At 59.3% G+C, this 18,995-nt stretch overlaps 2 protein-coding genes, 1 long non-coding RNA gene and 1 other non-coding gene across 7 annotated transcripts in view; 1 reads left to right on the forward strand and 3 right to left on the reverse strand.

Moving 5' to 3' along the window:
* Nucleotides 1-15,082, forward strand: part of LOC104679759 (maestro heat-like repeat family member 5) — a 73,590-nt gene extending 58,508 nt beyond the window's left edge. The window contains exons 21-30 of the mRNA XM_010385463.2: nt 1,071-1,252; nt 6,523-6,666; nt 7,041-7,155; nt 7,939-8,082; nt 11,279-11,455; nt 12,072-12,227; nt 12,858-12,980; nt 13,181-13,283; nt 13,481-13,555; nt 14,014-15,082. Of these exons, the coding sequence (XP_010383765.1) occupies nt 1,071-1,252; nt 6,523-6,666; nt 7,041-7,155; nt 7,939-8,082; nt 11,279-11,455; nt 12,072-12,227; nt 12,858-12,980; nt 13,181-13,283; nt 13,481-13,555; nt 14,014-14,114 (1,320 nt within the window). The 3' untranslated portion in view covers nt 14,115-15,082. The remainder of the gene's footprint in view (nt 1-1,070; nt 1,253-6,522; nt 6,667-7,040; nt 7,156-7,938; nt 8,083-11,278; nt 11,456-12,071; nt 12,228-12,857; nt 12,981-13,180; nt 13,284-13,480; nt 13,556-14,013) is intronic.
* On the reverse strand, nt 1,610-1,684 carry LOC115899821. Its single transcript, XR_004059423.1, has one exon. It is a non-coding gene; the product is annotated as a small nucleolar RNA SNORD5 (small nucleolar RNA).
* Nucleotides 10,509-11,295, reverse strand: LOC104679758. Its single transcript, XR_750367.2, has 2 exons — nt 10,927-11,295; nt 10,509-10,742 (listed from the first exon to the last, which is right to left on the reverse strand). It is a non-coding gene; the product is annotated as an uncharacterized LOC104679758 (long non-coding RNA).
* Nucleotides 15,083-17,107: 2,025 nt separating the features above from the next.
* Nucleotides 17,108-18,995, reverse strand: part of PTP4A3 (protein tyrosine phosphatase 4A3) — a 43,368-nt gene continuing 41,480 nt past the window's right edge. For all 4 annotated transcript variants that reach the window (XM_030937866.1, XM_030937867.1, XM_010385462.2 and 1 more), the window contains exon 6: nt 17,108-17,368. In XM_030937866.1, the coding sequence (XP_030793726.1) occupies nt 17,251-17,368 (118 nt within the window). In that variant the 3' untranslated portion in view covers nt 17,108-17,250. The remainder of the gene's footprint in view (nt 17,369-18,995) is intronic.

Consider the following 18,995-nt stretch of genomic DNA (forward strand, 5'->3'; position numbering starts at 1 on the left):
ACACTCCCAGGAGCCATGAGCTCCCCTCCTGGCATGGCCACACCTGTCCCCCTTACCTGGTCCCTGATGAGGCCACAGCTGTGTTCCTGTTTAGAACTTTCCAGGCTGAGTCCCTGCCCCAAAGGCCCCCCAGCAGTGGCCCAGAGCTCACAGCAGCTCCCCTGCCACCCAGATCCCCCCAGACAAGCTACTGCCTGCAGCAGGGGTATGATGAGGGCTTAACAATGGTGGCCAGTGGGAGAGCACCCCCTCGGCCCAGGGATTTGTCAGCTGGCCATCCCCGACACCCCCACCCTGGTCGGCCCTGGGCTGATGCTGCCTCCTAACAGAGGACCCCACAGCAGCACAGGTGAGACCCACCCAGGGGCAGCAGGGGAGCCTTCCCTGTACCCCACCACGCCGCCAGTTCCTGCCCTCCCCCAGTTGTCACTGCTCAGTGCTAGCCCCACCCTGAGAACATTCTGGACTGAATGCCCTGGCAGGCACTACAGGGCCTTTGGGGCTGAGGGCTGCTATCAGCTGACTCTGCCTTCCAGGGCCATGGGTTCCCCAACTCCCAGGCATCAGGCCCTGCTGCGTGCCAGCCACAGAGCTGAGGGTATCGTAGGACCACACAGCATAGGACCTTGCCTTCAAGGCAACAGAGCAGAGGGCCCAGATGCCAGCGGGCCACCCCTCAGACAGGAGCAAAGTGCAGAGGGCAGATGGTGGCATCCAGTGTGCAGTCTGGGGGAGCCCCTGGGTCAAGGTGGAGGTCTGCAGGGGTGTTGGGTGGACAGCATCCAGGTGGACAGCTGGGGGAGGCTGGGGACCACTAGGCCATCCAGCAGCAGTGAGACCCAAGCAGTGGGTCCAGAGGGTGCAAGAGAGGGCCAGGCTGAGGCTGCAGAGGCACAGGGGTCAGGTCCCACAGGGAGGGACAGCATGTGGACACTCAGACTTGGTCCTGGAGAGCTTGGAGCGGGGAAGGATGAGCATGCTAGGACACGGCTTTTGTGGGACAGTAGGTCAGAACCCCTGGTCCCGGGACCCAGGGCCTAGGAGCCTCACTCCATGCCTGCCCCCGACAGGCCACAAACATGCTGCATGAGCTGCAGTTCGCCAGCGAGTTCAAGCAGGCCGTGCAGGAGGCCTACCCCAAGCTCCTCCTGGCCCTCCTCACCCAGATGCACTATGTCTTGGAGCTGAACCTACCCTGGGAGCCCCAGCCCAAGCAGCAGGCCCAGGAGGTGGCTGCACCCAGCCCTCAAAGGTAAGACTAAAGCCTCCCCAGCCTCCTGGCCTGGCCAGACACACACAGGGTTCCACAGGCATCCGAGAGCAAAGACTGTGCTAGTCTCCTAGGGCACAGTGACAAAGGTGCACACCCTGGGGACTCAAAGCAACACCTTCCGGTGCTGGAGGCCAGAAGTCTAAAACCACGGCGTCACCAGGGCGTGCTCCCCTGAAACCCACGGGGGCCTTCCTCACTGCTTCTGGTTCCCAGTGTCTCGTGGCCACACCGGGTGCTCCTGGGCCTGAGGCTGCACCACACTCATCTCTACCCCTGTGGTCACCTGACATTCTCCCTTGTGTGCCGGTGTTTAAATTTCTCCTTTTTTTTTTTCAGCTCTGTCAGAATTAAGCTTTAGTTCATGTCTGTCAAGTGGTTCAGCAGTTGAACAGTTAAATTTAGCATCTGAATAAATTTCCCCTTCTTATAAGGACACCCATCATTGGGTTAGGGCCCCACCCTAACGACCTCAACTTGATAACATCTGCAAAGACCTTCTTTCCAAGTAAGGTCACAGTCACAGGTACCGTTGGTTGACTTCAATATCTTTCTTTTCGGGGGGGACACAATTCAATCCGCAACAGTCATGAACCCAAAGCTCCACCCACGGCCAGGGCTACAGGGGCTGTGGTACTTTGTTCGGCCCACTTACCCGTCACCTGAGGGTGCTTGGCAGTAGAGATACTTAGTGTCACTGCCATACAGGGACCCCAAGGGGACGGCAGTTACCAAGAGCACCCATGCAGTGAGCCACATCTTACCCCAACGGGCTTCCTGTGAGGACTCGAGATGAATCTCACTGTCCCTGCTCTACAGATGAGGCAACTGAGGCTCAGAGAGGGTCAGAGGCTTCCCTTGGGCCACACAGCATGTCCACGCAGAGGTGACCTGGGCTCACCCATGGGGGCAGATGCTTTTCCAGGCTCTCTTGGGCATGCTCAGACTGACATCATGGCCAGCTGCCCGCTCCCCCGCCCGCTGTATTCTGGCCTCAGTAGGGCTGCCTGCCTTCATCTTCCCTCTGCACCGGGTCATATTTCCAAAAATCCAATCAGCAAGTCTTTAAAAACCGCTGGGGCTGACTCTTTTCATTTGTTTGTATTATGATGTGCGTCACGCAATTTGTCAGTTTTAACAGCTCTCCCCAAGGCAAGTCACTTAAAAAAAAAATGCCACTTCTTCTCATCTTGCCTCTAAATTCGAATGTGCATGAAGTTCCTTTTTTATTCAGTTCAACCATGCAAAATGCATGAATCTTTCCTAATAAGCTAATAAAACGTTCTCCTCCTGGTACGTGGGAGGGTTGGGAGAAAGCCTCACCCCGTCTGCTCCTCCCGCTGCTGGAATGTTCTTCCCGCAGCCATCCTGCCTCTGCAGGCTCTGCTCACCCGCACCTCGCTGAGGCCTCCCCCACTACCCTCTAAAATAGCAGCCCCTTCGGCGCCTCCCACCCTCTGCCGCTTTATTCCCTCCGCAGCACCGCCATCAGCTACCATCTGTGATCCGCACCTTTGACCTGCTTTCCTGCCCGCACCCATAGACTGGAAGGTCCCGAAGAGCCAGAGACATCTGTCTGTCTCTCGCGGTCTCCCATACAGCAAGGACGTCTGTCTGTCTCACTGGGGGCTCCCCATGCGGCTGAGACATCCGTCTCTCGCCGGTTCCCCCACCATCAAGGATGTCTGTCTCTCTCGGGTTCTTTACACAGCTGGGACGTCTGTCTGACTCCCCTGGGCTCCCCACACAGCGGGGACGTCTGTCTCACTGGGGGCTCCTCACACAGCTGAGACATCTGTCTGTCTCTCGCGGGTTCCCCCGCCAGCGAGGACGTCTCTCTCTCTCTCGAGCTCCGCATACAGCAGGGACGTCTGCCTCCCACAGGGCCACGGGTGGTTTCTGCTCCGGCCGCTCTGCGCTCCCACCTGGCCCCTCTCCGGGCGAGTTCTCCTGGAGCCCTGGCGGTGGCCCCGCAGCCCCCGCAGCCCCAAGAGGAAATACTCTCACCATGGACACAGTCCTGGGCTCTGATTGGCCTAGCTTGGGTCACATGCCCACTCCTGAACCAATCACCTTGGCCACAGGGGCCTGTGCGGCTCTGATTGGCCAGGCCTGGCTCCCACACCCTCCAGAGAGCGGGATGGGCCCAGGTCTCTTCAACCACCGTGAAGGGGCCCAGGCGCCAGTTGCCAAACCAGCAGCCACGCCATCCAGCGCCACCATGGAGCCAGGGAGGAAGGGAGACATGAGAGCACAGTGTCACCCAGGTGTATCCCGGTGGCCCAGGGTCTGAGGTCCCTGCCCGGCTGCCGTGGCACTGTCAAGGTGGGGACAGGGTCCGAGAAGGACACCTGGATGGGCAGTGCTGAGTAGCCACTGTCTCTGCATGCCCAACACGGCGGGGGTGGCACAGGACACCGTGGGGCAGCAGGCGAGTCCTGAGGCCTGATTGGGCTAGCCCTGGGCCTCTGAAGTTCTCATGTCCTGCTTAGATGGGGAGGCCTCTGGGACCAGCAAGCATCGAGTGGGGTCGGGCAGGACTGCAACAGGTGCTGCCAGGCCTGCCAGAGGGGCCTCCCTCTCCCCTGCTCCTCCACTAACAAAGCCTTTTCCTTAGAGACGTTTCCTGCGTCGGTCAGTTCTCAGCTGGGTCCTCCTCCAGCCAGTCTCCGCCCTGCCCCACAAAGGAATTCTCATTGTTCTCACATGTCATCCATGTGGGCCAACTCTGTTTAATTCGAATGGGCTACATCGTTTCTCTTCATTTCAAAGACACTCATCATTCTCAGCCTCATCTCATCCTCATCTTTCCCTCTGTCCCCCAGGGATTTGGGGCCAAAGGCTTGTGATCAAAAGAAGAAGAGGAATTTCACACCCATTAGGTTGGTTACTGTCCAAAAGAAATCAGAAAATGAGTGTTGGCGAGGATGGAAATCGGAAGCCTTGTGCACTGTTGATGGGAATGTAAAACGGTGCAGCTGCTTTGGAATAGAGTATGGAAGTTCCTCAAAAAATTAAATATAGAATTTCCATATGGCCCAGGAATTCCACTAATGGGTGTACACCCAAAAGAAAGGAAAGCAGGCACCTGGGACAGATATTTGTACACCCTGCCCAAAGCAGTGTTACTCACGATAACCAAAAGGTAGAAGCAACACAAGTGTTCATCAATGGGTGAATTAGAATAAGCAGCGTGGTCCATCCATACAACGGAATACTACTTAGCCTTGAAAAGGAAGGAAATTCTGATGCTACAACATGGATGAACCTTGAGCACATTCTGCTGAGTGAAATAAGCCAGTCAAATACTGTGTGAGTCCACTTACTTACTTAAGGTCCATGAGTAGCCAAATCTAAAAAGACAGAAAGTAGAATGCTGGGTGCCAGGGACTCGATGGAGGGAGAATGGGGAGTTAATGTTTAATGGGGACAGTTTCAGTGTGGGAAGAGGAGAACGTTCTGGAGATGGATGGTGGTGATGGTTGCATAATATTATGAATGTGCTCAGTGCCACTGACCTGTACACTTAAAATGGTAAATTTTATGAGAAGTGTATTTTACCACAATTAAAAATAAAAATAAAACCAGAAGAGCAGGAGGTAGTGGGAGAGGGAAGGGGGTCTCATGGACCCTCAGGCTGGGGAGGAGTGTGGAGAGCAGAGGGGCTTCGCCTCCTCTTTCTCAAGTGCCTTTACGCTCTCCGGGGCCAGAGTGGAGAATGGAGGGTTGGTCGAGTATGGGGCAGGCATCACTGGGATGCCAAGTGTCCAGAGAGGCTGAAGGCAGGCAGTGACATTGGGACCAGCAGGAACAGAGGATGGTTCCTTGAGTCCACGGGCAGGCAGAGACTCAAGGGGCTCCGCCTTCATTGGTCTTGGGGCTATGTATGGATTTCAGGAGACACATGTCCTTGAGCATTGCCGGGGGTCCTGGGCTGGAGGTGAGTTCTACAGACCTGCAGGGAGTCAGGCATGGATTCCCGAGAACGCTGAATCAGCCCATCTTTCTGGAAGCCCTGCGGGGGCTGCAGGGACAAGGCAATCTCGAAGAACAAGCTATCACAGTGCCCAAGAAGTCACAGGACCAGAAGCTTCTGGAGTCCTCCCAGAGCAAACAAAATGCTACCCCCCTACCAAGTCCCCTTCTTCTGAAAACGATTGTCGCATTGTGGCTGAGACCAGTGACCTGGAAAATGCTGCCTCTTTTTATGACACAGCTTGGGGCGAGAGGACAAGCCAGCTGGCATTTGGATTGGCACTGTCAGAACTTTCACGGATGGCATTTCATCATTTGACACTCAGTTTTGCAAATCTGCTCAGAAACGTGCTTGGTCCAAGCTGACAGCCTCGTCCAGGCATGCTCACACATCCAGGGTGATGCACTCACACTGACCAAGCGCGGGGGACAGGGGCGGGGCTGTGTGGCTGGAACAGTGAGACAGGCCAGCAAGCTAGGGTCATCTCATGTTTCATTGGCCGGCATTCTGAGGCTGTCTACCTGTGCCCCAGGGACTGCGTTCAGTGACAGTGACATCCTGTGACAGTGACATCACTGGCAGGTTTGGAGCCAGGGCCCAGCTTGACCCCACCTCTGTGCCCTTGGCCAGGCTGTGTGACAGGACTGCTCCCTCGTCTGCTGATGGACAGTGACAGTAGAGGGCCACCTCAGCTGGGCAGCTGAGGCACCGCCCATGGTACCTAGCAAGTACCAAGCACATGGTGACACCACAAGCCATGCACGGCATCTTTTTCCATCACTCACAAGTGAGGGCCAGTGCTGCTGCGTTTCTCCATGTCCTCTGAGGGCAGAGGAATCTCGGGAGTGGAGAATGGACACTTCTCTGGGCTCCACTATGCTACACGCCCTGGCTCTCCCGTGCCCTCACCCGCTGCTACCCTCCGTACTCTTCGCCCATATTTAAACGCTGCCATCCTCGAGCTGAAGGGCAGGTGCCCTTCAGCAGGGTGCCCCTCCCTAGAAGGGCACCCCCTGATCTCCGCCCAAGCAAGGCCAGGGGTCTGACTGGGCACACGCTGCCTCCCCATGCCTGGCCCAGCTCCACCAATCCTAGGCCCCAGCATTTCCGCGTAAAACAGGGCAGGAGAGAGCAGCCCCGGGGGCCTCAGTGACGCCAGGCACAGGAACCAGAACGTGCCTTTCTATCTGGGTCAGCTGAGCACCCTTCCCAGGGCAGGGGGTGGCCCAGGGGGCCGCTTGTGGCCTGAAGCAAGCCCTGAGCCCCCTCTGCTCAGCTGCAGCATGTCACTGGAGGCACTGAAGAGCCTGCTGTCCACCACGGGGCACTGGCATGACTTTGCCCACCTGGAGCTGCAGGGATCCTGGGAGCTCTTCACCACCATCCACACCTACCCGAAGGGCGTGGGCCTCCTTGCCAGGTATGGTGGGGCCAGGGCACGTCGAGGCAGCCTGCTTCAGGCCACGCCCATCCAGGGGGCTATCTGGACTGCAGCGACAGGACACAGCCCTCTGCCCCCGGTCACAGGCACACACTCAGAGCCTGTTGATGCAGCATCTTCCCCCAGCCCTCACCCTGGCTTGTGACCTCCTAGAGAACAAGGGCTATGCCTGCTTCTCTGTCTCCCACATGTCCAGCCCAAGCCTGGCACACAGTGGGCAGCCAGTGTGTGCAAAGGGAGTGGGAACGTGCCCACCACGTTGGGGTGCTCCGGGATGCCGGCCCTGATGAGATGGGTGGGGGCAGGAGGGTGGGCTCTGGGCAGTGACCACCAGCCCAGGCCCACCCCTGCAGGGCCATGGTGCAGAACCACTGCAGGCAGATAAGAGCGGTGCTGCGTCAGCTGCTGCCCAGCCTGCAGAGCCCAGAGGAGCGTGAGAGGAAGGTGGCCATCCTCATCCTCACCGAGGTAGGGGTGCAGGCCGGCAGGGAGCACCTCAGATGCCTTAGCCTCCTTCTCCAGCCTCCTTGACACCCCAGCAAAACCCATGCCAGAGCTCACCCTGACCAGGGAGGCCACCCAGACAGACCCCCTCGTACCCCTGCCTTCCCACTCCCAGACCTTGGAGGGGGGGCGCAGCTTTTGAGGACCTGTCTCCCCACTCGGCCCTCCCTGGCACAATCCCTGCAGAGTTGAAGGGGCACTGGGAGCAGACTCAGGCAGGTCCAGGCTCCAACATCAGCCCTGTCCTGCCTGTGGGACTCAGGGTGAAGCCAAAGGGGAATGGGTAGAAGCAGATGCCACTGGGTGTGGCACACTTTGCAGCTGTGAGCTCAGGCAGGGGTGGGACTGGGGCGAGGAGGGCGCTGTTTCTGTAACTGACACTAGTACGGGAACCCAAGCGAAAGCCTCATGCCAGCTCCCACCCACCAGCTGCCTGGGCCGCCCTCCATGGGAGCTCTGTCCCCACGTGCCCCACAAGCCCGGCTCTTGATAACAAGTGAGGCCTTACCTCGCTGTGTAACCTGAGGCAAGGCCCTTTCCCTTCTGGGGCTCAGTTTCCCCAGCTGTACATTGAGGGGTTGAACCAGGGAGGTTTCAAATACTTGTTAACCAAGATACCCAGAGGGCACTGGTCAACCTGCCTCCCTGAAACTCCCACTGGACCCCAGTCCTAAAGCCCCACCCCTCAACACAGATGCAGGCGCCTCAAAAAAGAGTGACCTGCCTGCCCTCTGGGGGCCACCCCAGTTCCTCTACAGCCCTGCCCTGCTGGAGGTGCTTCCCAAACAAGTTGCCTTGACCATGCTGACACAAGGCCTCCGAGACCCCAGCCCCGAGGTTCGTGTGTTGAGTCTGCAGGGCCTAAGCAACATCCTCTTCCACCCAGATAAGGTAGGGCTGTCAGACACGGCTGCTGGCGCACATCCGACCCCACAGAACAGCCAGTGCACCGGGTGTAGACAAGGGCCACAGGGTTGGAATCCCAGCTCTGTCACTTAGGGTAGTGTGGCTTAGGACAGCTGACTCCACCTCTCTGGGCCTGTTTCCTCATATGTAGAATGGGGCAGGTTGTGGGAGGGGTCAAAGTGTCTATCCCCCGGGGACAGTTTCCTCCACACCTGAAAGAGAGAGGGGCCTTGCTGCAGGCCTCCAGGTGGCCACCGTGAAGCCCGCCAGGTGACATCCCAGGGCTCACCCAGAGAGGAGAACGCCCTCTGAGAATCTGATGAATGGGCCTCTCCAACCCATTGCTGACTTCTCCAATCCCAGCCAATTTTACCTCTTCACCATAATAACCTGTATCCCATCATGGACAGCTGTAGGAGGGAAGGCCTGCAATGCCACCTTTGGAGGATCTGGCCTTACCCCAGCTACAGCCCCCACAGCACTAGGGCACCATGCAGTGGTTAAGAGTCCAGGCCCTGGACCTATCCCCGCTCCAGCACCTTCTAGCTGGCAGGCTTTGTCAGCTCTCCAGGCCTCAGTGACCACATCTGTAAAATGGAAGCAGTCATAGTGCCTGCCTCTTGTGGTAGGCAGGTCATGAGTGCCATGCGGAGACCAGTCCCTGGCACGTGGTCAGCCCTAGAGGCACTGGCTGGCAGCAGCAGCGGCAGCAAACTTCCTACCTGGCTGACTCGGCACCATGAAAATGCTGAGTTAGAGGCAAGAGATTTTCTCACCTGATCAGGAAGTGTGGAGCCTTAGCCTCCCCTCATCCACCCCAGGGCTGCATTAAGACCCCAGAGGGAAAGCGACATGCCCAGCCCCTATTTCTGTTGTTGCTGGAGAAGGTTGTTATGAACATATTTTCAGGGCTTGTGGGAGAAAAGTGTGATCATGGGAAGGCAGCAGAAGAGGCCGTTTCCAAAGAGATCCCAAAGTCATTTGCCTAGCAGACTAGTTCACTCTGATTCTCCTCCAATCACAGGTCTCCACATGGTTAAGACGACTGACCTCCATTAGGGTCACAGTTGACAAAGCCTTTTGCATTGTGCATGATGCATCGTAGGTGCTTACTGGAAGATGGAGACTAGATAGCACTTCCTCATTGATCTGTTCATCCCTCCATCCTTCATCCATCCACCCACCCACCCATTCATCCAGCTATTCACCTACCCATCTATTCATCTCTCCATCCACGCCTCCATCCATACACCCACCCACCCACCCAATCATCTTCCCATCCATCCATCCACCCACCCATCCACCTACCCATTCATCCCTCCACCCATCCATCCATCCATCCATCCACCCACACATTCATCCAGCTATTCACCTACCCATCTATTCATCTCTCCTTCCACGCCTCCATCCATCCACCCACCCACCCACCCAATCATCTTCCCATCCATCCATCCACCCACCCATCCACCTACCCATTCATCCCTCCACCCATCCATCCACCTACCCATTCATCCCTCCACCCATCCATCCATCCATCCATCCAACCATCCACCCACACATTCATCCAGCTATTCACCTACCCATCCATTCCTCTCTCCATCCATCCAACCACCATCCAACTATTCACCTATCCATCCACTCACCCATTCATCCCTCCACCTATGCCTCTATCCATCCACCCATCCATTCATTCCTCCATTCATCCCTCCATCCATCCATCCATAGACCCACCCATTCATCTCTCTATCCATGCCTCCATCGATCTACCCATTCATCCATCCATTCATCCCCCATCCACTCACATATCCCTCCACCCACCCACTTGTTCTTTGGGTCCTTCATCTATGAGTCATTCTTGCAATATTTATTTTGTTCATTCTTTATATGTCTATTCATTCACTCAATCAGTTATTCACATTTGTTCCCTCATTCATTCAGTGTTTGGTTATATCTGCACCAAATGTTCTCCCAGGCAGAGATGATCAGTGGGAAGTTTCCATGTGCCTCCCCTGTACCCTGCACTGAATACAGGCAATACAGAAAGGCAAAGAAGGGCCCTGCTAGATCAGGAGGACCAGGTCCAGAGAAGAGGGAGTGGTTCCCTACCTGGCATCAGGTGGGATGTGGGCGAGCAGCCAGAGCAGGCCAGAGGAGACAGGCCCCGAGAGCACTGCCAGCCAGGGAGGCCTGCCGGCTTGGAGATGTGCAGGCTGAACCAGGTATGGCTGGGGCAGGCCACCCCGCTGCACTCTCACTGAGCAGAAGTAAGCCAAGCTATGCATTTTTTTTTTTTTTTCTCGCCATTTCCATTACAATTTCATTCTGTTGTCCTGTTCTGACCTGGCCAGAACCCTGGTCTTCAAGCACGGGCTGCACACACAGATGTTCACAAAGTATGTCTGTTGAATGACTCACTTGCTGAAAATCAATTTAATATTTTCAAAGCAAACAGCTTTGAAAGCCAACAAAGTTGCTATAAACTTGTTTAAAAGTTGTAAAAATCACCCTGGTTTGCACACAAGTCACTGCTAAGGGGCCCAATGGCAGGAAACATCCATTGGTGGGCACACTGCTTTCTGACCATTCATCCCGATAACTCAGGAACTCACTGCAAACACACAATCAAGTGGAGCAGGTAGAACTGGCTGAAAATTAATTGAAAAAAAAAAAAATGTCGAATGTGTTGGCTCACGCCTGTAATCCCAACACTTTGGGAGGCCAAGGCGGGTAGATTGCTCAACCCCAGGAGTTTGAGACCAGTCTAGGCAACATAGTGAGACCCCATCTCTACCAAAAACAAAAGCGGAAACAAAGTGAGGTGGCACGCACCTGTAGTCCCAGATACTCAGGAGGCTATGTAGGATTGCTTGAGCCTGGCAGGTCAAGGCTGCAGTAAGCTATGACCACACCACTGTACTCCAGCCTGGGTGACAGAATGAGACCCTGTCTCAGAAAAGAAAAGAGGCCACCCTGTCCAGGCCACACAGCTCCTGGTGGAAAAAGCCCAGGTAGGGGCACAGTTCCCTATGGCGGGCAGCGCCAGGCTGGAACCCGCAGCTCTGAATCACCACCCCCCAGCCCGCGGTGCAGACGGGGTGAGGGGAGCAACTGGGAGGGTGAGGTGGGGCATGGGGCCAGTGGGTCCTGGTGCTCTCTGCCCACCAGCCGCCACCACCCCCAGGGAAGCCTGCTCCGGGGACAGCTGCGGCCCTTCCTCGACGGCTTCTTCCAGAGCAACGAGCAGGTGATCCTGTGCATCATGGACACCGTGTCAGTCATGCTGCACCAACTGGGCACGCAGGGTGCAGGGAGCCAGAGCCTCAGTGTTGCCATCAGTGCACGCTCCTTCTTTAATGACGTGAGCACTGGGGCAGGCGGGGCTACCTCCTGCTCACGCCCTTCAGGACCCTCCTCCCAACCCAGCTCCCTTCCTCTGCCAAAGGGGGGACCCCAAGCTGCAGGCAAGGAGGCCCAGGCCCAGGGGAGCTGCCCACTTGTGGCCCTCGGTTGAGGTGGGCACTGTGCAGGTGGGCTGGGTGGGTCCCTGGCGCTTGCCCCTTCACCACAGGGCTGAACTAGTTCTCACGTTCAGTCTCCAAGTGCACTGGTCTCCGGCCCCACAACAGGCTTACCCAGATGTAACTTTCTGACATGTCAGCACGGTTAGTGTGGCTGTTTTTCCTTCACTGGGAAATCACGGGGACAGGCGCCCCTCAAATGCATTCATGAGGCCTGGACTGCCAGGATGCAGTTGTGAGTAGAAGGGAGATGTGATTCTTACGTCCTCAGGGACGCCAGAGAGCCCTGTGTGAGCGGGGAGCCCCAGCCCTTCCCCAGGAGCCGAGAGCCTGGGTGAAGGAATCCTGCAGAAGGAACTGAGTTACACCCCTACAGTAAGGTGTGGGGTCCCAACTTAGACAAAAGCTGGGACCCCTAGACAGGTCTGGCCGTGCCTCTGAGCCTCTTCCTTGCAGGAGCGGGACAGGATTCGGGCAGCAGCCATGGCACTGTTCGGGGACCTGGTGGCGGCCATGGCAGACAGGGAGCTGAGCGGCCTGCGGACCCAGGTGCACCAGAGCATGGTGCCCCTGCTCCTCCACCTGAAGGATCGATGCCCAGCTGTCACCACGGTCAGTGCCCTCCCCAGGAAAGGCAGGTGGTAGGCCTTCACCTTGGCCAGGGCACGGGGCAGATGGACGGCAGCAGGGCTGCCTGAGAGCTAGGGGAGCTCCCACGGGGCAGCAAGTGGTGGGCAGAGGGTCTGGCCACCTGCACTGGTTTCTCTGGCCACAGTTGGCCTGCCTGCTCCCCGATGTGCACACGCACGCAAGCAAGGCTTGCCGTCAATGCGGCAGGACCCGATCTTTTCTGCTCACTGCTGTGCCCCCAGTGCCCATCACGGGGCGGGGGATCCGGCAGTTCACAGAGCTTGTGTGAATACGGACTGCACCCTGCCTGCTGTGCCAGCACACGCCCTGTGCATAGCCCATGAAGTCACAACTTGGCCTTGCAGGTCTCCCTGCCATGGGGAAAAAGATACGCGGCAACTGTGGAAGGGGCAGAGGCAGGGGCAGGGCCGTGGGCAGGCCAGCCTGGGCTCCGGGGGGCCAGATGCTGTTGCCAGGGTCCCGGAGGCTTGCCAAGGGGCACAAGCAGGACAGAGCCAGGGAACACCCCCACAGCAGGCGCCCTCCAGTGCCCACGGAGGGGAAAGGGCTCAGACACAGGCGGTGGGCGACCCTCCACGCCTGTCCCCACAGCAGGCCAAGTTCACCTTCTACCGCTGTGCTGTGCTTCTCCGCTGGCGGCTGCGGCACACCCTCTTCTGCACGCTGGCCTGGGAGAGGGGCCTCAGCGCCCGCCACTTCCTCTGGACCTGCCTGGTGAGGGGCCTCGGGATCGGTGGGGAGGAACAGGGCCAGGGAGTGGGGGGACCAGGCTTGCAGCTCCCCATTCACTCCCGTCTCACACACAGCTGCTATGGCAGCTCCAAGGGCTGGGCAAAGCAAGCTAGGGCGGGAAGACCCTGGTATCCCCAGGGGCCCCCAACCCGCCCCAGCCAGGTGTGCTCTCCTCCGGCCAGATGACCCGCAGCCAGGAGGAATTCAGCATCCACTTGTCACAGGCCCTCAGCTACCTGCACAGCCACCCCTGCCATATCAAGACCTGGGCGGCGCTCTTCATAGGTAGGGGGGGCAGGGCCGGGCTTGGAGACCCCCAGGCCTGCCCCACCCAAGCACCCCGACCCTCTCTGACCCACCACCCACAAGAGAGGAAAGGGGGTGGATGAGGAGGAGCTTGGGGCTGAAGAGGGGCTAGGGGTGGGCTAGAGACTCCCAGGAGACAGGGAGCCCGAGCCGCCAGCTGCCCGTCTGTCGCACAGGCCACACCATCTGCTGCCACCCCCAGGCCGTGTTCCAGATGCTGAACGCCGGGGACATCAACCTGCTATTCTGCAGTAAGCGGCCCTCCCTCCAGAGCTCCCACAGCCCACACCCTCCCACCCCTGCCCACGGCACAGACAGCAAGACTGAGGCCCCAGAGGGGAACCCCCGCCCCCGTACCCAGATCAGGACAAAGACACAGGCCTCCTGAGCAGTGCCCAGCCCCCATCCCACCTTCATGTCTTGAGGCTGAGGTTGACCCTTCCCCTCCCCAAGCCCCCATCAGGGCACCTGGGGCCTGAGGCTCACACCCACTCCACAGCTGCCTCATGGCACCAATAGAACAAGGGGCCAGGAATGGGGGTGGTGGGTGAGTAGTGGAGGGAAGCATCCCAGGCCTGGAGTCACAGGAGGTGGGGTCTGAGCCGGCCCCACCCACCACCCACCACCCACCCCTCACCCCACCCGGGCTGGAGTAAAGGGGCTGCTCCTGGGCTGGGGTCACCTCTGACCTGCTCCTCCTCTTCTGGAGCTTTTGAACATCTCAAAAATGACCCCGAGCCCAGCATCCGGGAATTTGCCACCAGCCAGCTCTCCTTCCTCCAGAAGGTGTCGGCCAGACCCAAGCAGTGACCTGCAGCCATCCTCCCCAACTGCCTTCCCCCGGCTATGCCCACCTGGTCAGCCCTGCCCCATCCGCCCCCCACAGAGCTTGGTTGCATAACATTTTTCCATTTGAAAGAAAGATCTAGATTCAACAAAGCAGCTTGATGTGTGTCAGCTCCCTGCCCACCAGGGGCCCTTCTGCTGTGACCAAGCTAAGCCCCAGGAGACACTGGCAGGACTTGGGGATAAACTCAGGGTCAGGCCCAGAGGACAGAGACAAACTGTGAAGTCTGTGAAGCGCCCTGCAGGTGGACGCCTGTCCACTCCTGGAGGCAGGGTCCCCTCGATTGGGGCCTGAGCCCAAGCCACAGCCTGCCAGCGTCCCAGGGTCCTGGGGGCTGGGCAGGCGCTCGAATCGAGGGCAGCTTGCACCCAGGGTGGCTGCTCAATCTTCAGTCTGTCTCCAGCTTGATGCGCCACAGTGGCTAGGAGCTGATGGTGGGATAGAGTTCCCTCAGTCGGGACCCCAATGTCTCCCTCTACCGCCATCAACATCCTCAGTCCATTCAGGGTTAGCAGCAGAACCAGCCAGGCCCACCCTGGACACACTGTGGCCTGAGGCAGGAGTCTTGGCTCTCTGAGCCTCAGCTGTTCCATCTGTAAAATGGGCAGTAAGACCTTTCTCCCAAGACCCTTGGAGGGATGAGTCCAGAGGCAGGTACCCTGGACTCCCAGAGAGCCACCAGGGAACCTACCTGCCCAACCTTCAACCTCGGCCTGGGTTTCCACCTGGCCTGGGGTCCACACAGCTCCTGGAGAGCCCCTCCCTGCAGGGCTCTGCCTGGGCTCTCATCCCATGCTGCCTCTGTCTCGGGATTCTGCCAGGCCAGCCACCATCCCACCGATGGGATGATCCAGACTGCACCCCCTTTCCCCTCCCGGCCAGTGCTGACCCCACTCCACACTCAGCTCAGGTGGTCCTTCCACATGGAGCATCTCCCCCACCTCCCAGCCTGGTACTCTGCACTGTGCCCCCCAGGCCCCACCTCCACACCTCCTGTAACTCTGCCCCCCAACAAAGTGGAGCACCCCAAGGCCCCACCTTCATGCCCCCATTTCCCCTGCCCGCCACCAAGGTGGAGCACCCCAAGGCCCTACCTCCATGCCCCCATTTCCACTGCCCGCCACCAAGGTGGAGCACCCCAAGGCCCCACCTCCATGCTCCCATGCCCCCATTTCCCCTGCCCCCCACCAAGGTGGAGCACCCCAAGGCCACACCTCCATGCCCCCCATTCCCCCTGCCCCCCAAGGTAAAGCACCCCAAGGCCCCATCTCCATGTCCTCCATTCCCCCTGCCCCCCATAAGGTGGAACACCCCAAGGCCCCACCTCCATGCCCCCTATTCCCCCGTACCCCTGAGGAGGAGCACACCAAGGCCCCGCCTCCATGCCCCCATTACCCCATCCCCCCCAAGGTGGAGCACTCTGAGGCCCTGCCTCCATGCACCCTGTCCCTCAGTCCCCCCAAGGTGGAACACCCCAAGGCCCCACCTCCATGCATCCTGTCTCCCAGGCCCCCAAGGTGGAGTATCCCAAGGCCCCGCCTCCATGCCCCCTCTCCCTGCCACCCCCCGAGGTGGAACACCCCTAGCTGTAACTGGGAGGCTTACCAGCCTGTCTTCCCCGCAACTCTCCTAGACTGTGAGCCTCTTGGGGCAGGGACATGGCTACACAGGGCCAGCAGAGGTGACCCCAAAACTTGGCTGGTGGATTGAAAAAATACAGCAAACTTCACCCACCACGCATTGGATTTACTTGAGTTCCAAATGTGTTTGAGGAAAGGAGTAACCATCCGGAAGAGCTGTTGCCCTTTCTCCACACAGGTCTGTGGCCCCCTTAGCCATGTGTCAGTCTTGGAGGCAGGGCTGCTTGAGAAAGGGCTTTTGGGGTTTCCACATCTCCCCATCTTATCCACTGACCTCCTCCAGACCTGCCCCAATTGCTCCTTGCTGGAACCTCCTAGGGCCCCAGGACAGACACCACTCCTAGGCTCTCCAAACCCTGGGGCCAGCCCCAGGCCCACCTTCCTCCCAGCTGGGGCCATGCCCTCCGTGCACCCAGGCCTAGGGTGGGGCCGGCCACCAACACAGACACTGCACCCAGGAACACATGAGCATCCAGTCCACGCCCTCCAGCAGGCCCCGGTCCAGGCCTCTCACATCCAGCCCCAGGTGCCCAGGAGGTACCCTCCCTCCCTAGGCTGATGGATGGTGCCTTCCTCCACCTGAGCCACCACCTGCACCCTTCTCTGCACCTCGGAGCCTGAAATGTGGACACCTGGTTGGGGCAGGACAGGGACCAACCCGCCGGACACAGGCCCTGAGGAAGTGCCAAATGAATCCCAGCCCATCCTGCAGAGGACAATGCTGGTGACCCACCTCGCCTTCTAATGTCACAGTCCCGAGAACCGTGAACATGGCCACCCCGCCCAAAGCAGGGCTCCCGCCTGGGTTTCAAGACAAGGCAGGCCGGCCCCTGGGTCGGCATGCAGGGACCCAGAACGGCCACCAGAGGGCAGCGTAGGAGCACGCGGGAGCCCCATCCTGGGCAGCGGCCCAGCATCCGGATAGCGGCCTCCTGAGCCCCCCAGGGGGGCCCCCAGGCCACCGGCCCGCCCGCCTGACGCCTCAGCCCACTCCACACACACACGGCCACGCCACGGCTCCTGATTTATTGCCTTCGAGTGTCCGGAGCACCTGACTGCCCTGGGGTCTAATAATTTAAGGTGCCGAGAACAGGTCAGGGCAAGGGGTCACAGAAGAGGGGCTGGGGGCGCCCAGTGGTTACAAAATGTACCCCCGCCCTGCAACAAACAGGCCAGAGGAGACCGGCCTGGGCTGGTGTGGGAGCGGGCGGGCAGGGGGTCCAGGGAAGAGGGCGCCCGACCCACCTTGGAAAGACAGAGCCACGGCCAGCGCCGCCAGAGGGAGCGGCAGAGACAGGAGAAGGCCCGGAGGCCACACGGGCCGGGGGCTCCTCGGACACAAGTGTGCGGAGGCGTCTGGGAGGAAAAGGCGATGTGGGGCCAGCCAAGGCCTGGAGCCCCTGCTGGGCTGGGCAGAGCAGGGCTGGGCAGGGCAACCAGGCCCGGGCAAGGTCCTGAGCTACATGACACAGCACCGGGTCTTGTGCGTGTGTGGGTCTTTGAACCGCAGCCTCTGTTTGGGCCGGTATTTCTCCAGATAGGTGAGCTGCTTGCTGTTGATGGCTCCACGGCGCTTCCTAGGAAGAGAGGGACAGGGACAGGGTTCATCCAAGGCCCTGGCTCAGCCACCTCACCTGTCCCAGGGAGCTGGAAGCTGAGAGTACAGTGAGCTGGAGTAACGCCTTGCAGCTGGCCAAGCCCCTCCCATCCCAGGGCCTTGCCATGGCCGCTCCCAGAGTCACAGTCACCCTTTCCTGGCCTCCTGCAACTTACCCCTGCTTGCCTTCCAAACTCACCAAAGCGCCACCTCCTCCAGGCTGACTCTGGGCTCCCTACGGCCCCCAGGCTTCCCCAGATGGGTAGGACCCACCCCAAGTCCATAAGCAGGCAACAAGGGTGGTGTCTGGGCACCTCTACCATCCAGGAAGGGGGGTGCTGTGAGTAAGGGAGGAGCTGAGCCCAGAATTCCAGCCCAGCTACACGACCTTCACTTACAGCAGGGACCTCGGTTGCGTGCTCACCCTGTCCCCACCATCCCTGCCACCTGGTCCTTACAGTGGGGACCTGGGCTGTGTGCGCACCCTGTCCCTGCCACCTGGTCCTTGACCACATATACCTGAGCTGGGGTGGACAGGAAGGCTTCCTGGAGGAGAGGATGCTGCACCCACACCTGAGAGACCCTGAGGTGACAGGTGTCCGGGGCCTGGGGTTGCCCGCCCAGCGCCTCTGGAGGCTCATCCATCCCCACCTGCCATGGCCTCAGGCGTGGCCACGGGCTCGCCCTGGCCAAGGAAGTGGGAGCGGAAGTAGCACAAGGAGCCTGTCCAGCAAAGCTGCAGGCGCCCCGTGTGGCTCCACCATGCTCGCTTCCCCTGCCCAGCAACCGGCATGCTGGGGAAGGCGCAGCCCTCAGCAAGGCCTCCACGGAGGGCCCCCACCAACAGACACGCAACAGGGGCAAGAAACACCCATGCTGTTCTGGGCCTGGCCATTTCTGCGGCACCGCCCAACCTGTCCTGACCAGCACAGCCTCAGGTGCGGGGAGCCACACAGCAAAAGCCACAAGGGAGAGACAAGCCCTGGCTCGCTGAAACGTGGGGTCGGGAGAGGCCCCAGGGAAGGTGCTCGCCTGTGTGCACCCGCATGTGTGAAAGTGCATGTCATGTATGAGTGCACACATGTGTACGTGCCTGAGTGCATCCATGTGTGTCTACGTGTGCAAATACCCACTTGTCTGTATGTGCCTGTGTTCACACACACCTGCCTGTACGTATGTGCCTGCGTATGTTTGGGTCTGTATGTGCACACGTGTACTTGTGTGTGCTGCATGACCCCCATGCGTGTCTGTGTGTGAGCATGCACATCCCAGAGTCCCCAAGGAGACCTGAGCACCTGCAGGACACGCTCCCACACAGACCCACAGGGCCACGCTCTCGCACGGACCTGCAGGGCTGGCCACGCTCCCACACAGACCCACAGGGCAGGCCACGCTCTCGCACGGACCCACAGGGCTGGCCAGCCAGTATGGCAGGAACAAGCCGGCCTCTGGGAGGAAGAGATGGCCTCGCTAGCCAAGCCTGTCCAAAGAGTAGCACGGGTGTGTTGCACTCATGGGCAGGCACATGGTGGGCTGGGCAGGGGCAGGCTTCAGGCGCCGCATCCGTTCCTCCAGAGTTGGCCCTGCTGTCCCGGCCAGACTCCCCC

Source organism: Rhinopithecus roxellana, chromosome 9, assembly GCF_007565055.1.
Source record: "Rhinopithecus roxellana isolate Shanxi Qingling chromosome 9, ASM756505v1, whole genome shotgun sequence".
Classification (NCBI taxonomy): Eukaryota; Metazoa; Chordata; class Mammalia; order Primates; family Cercopithecidae; genus Rhinopithecus; species Rhinopithecus roxellana.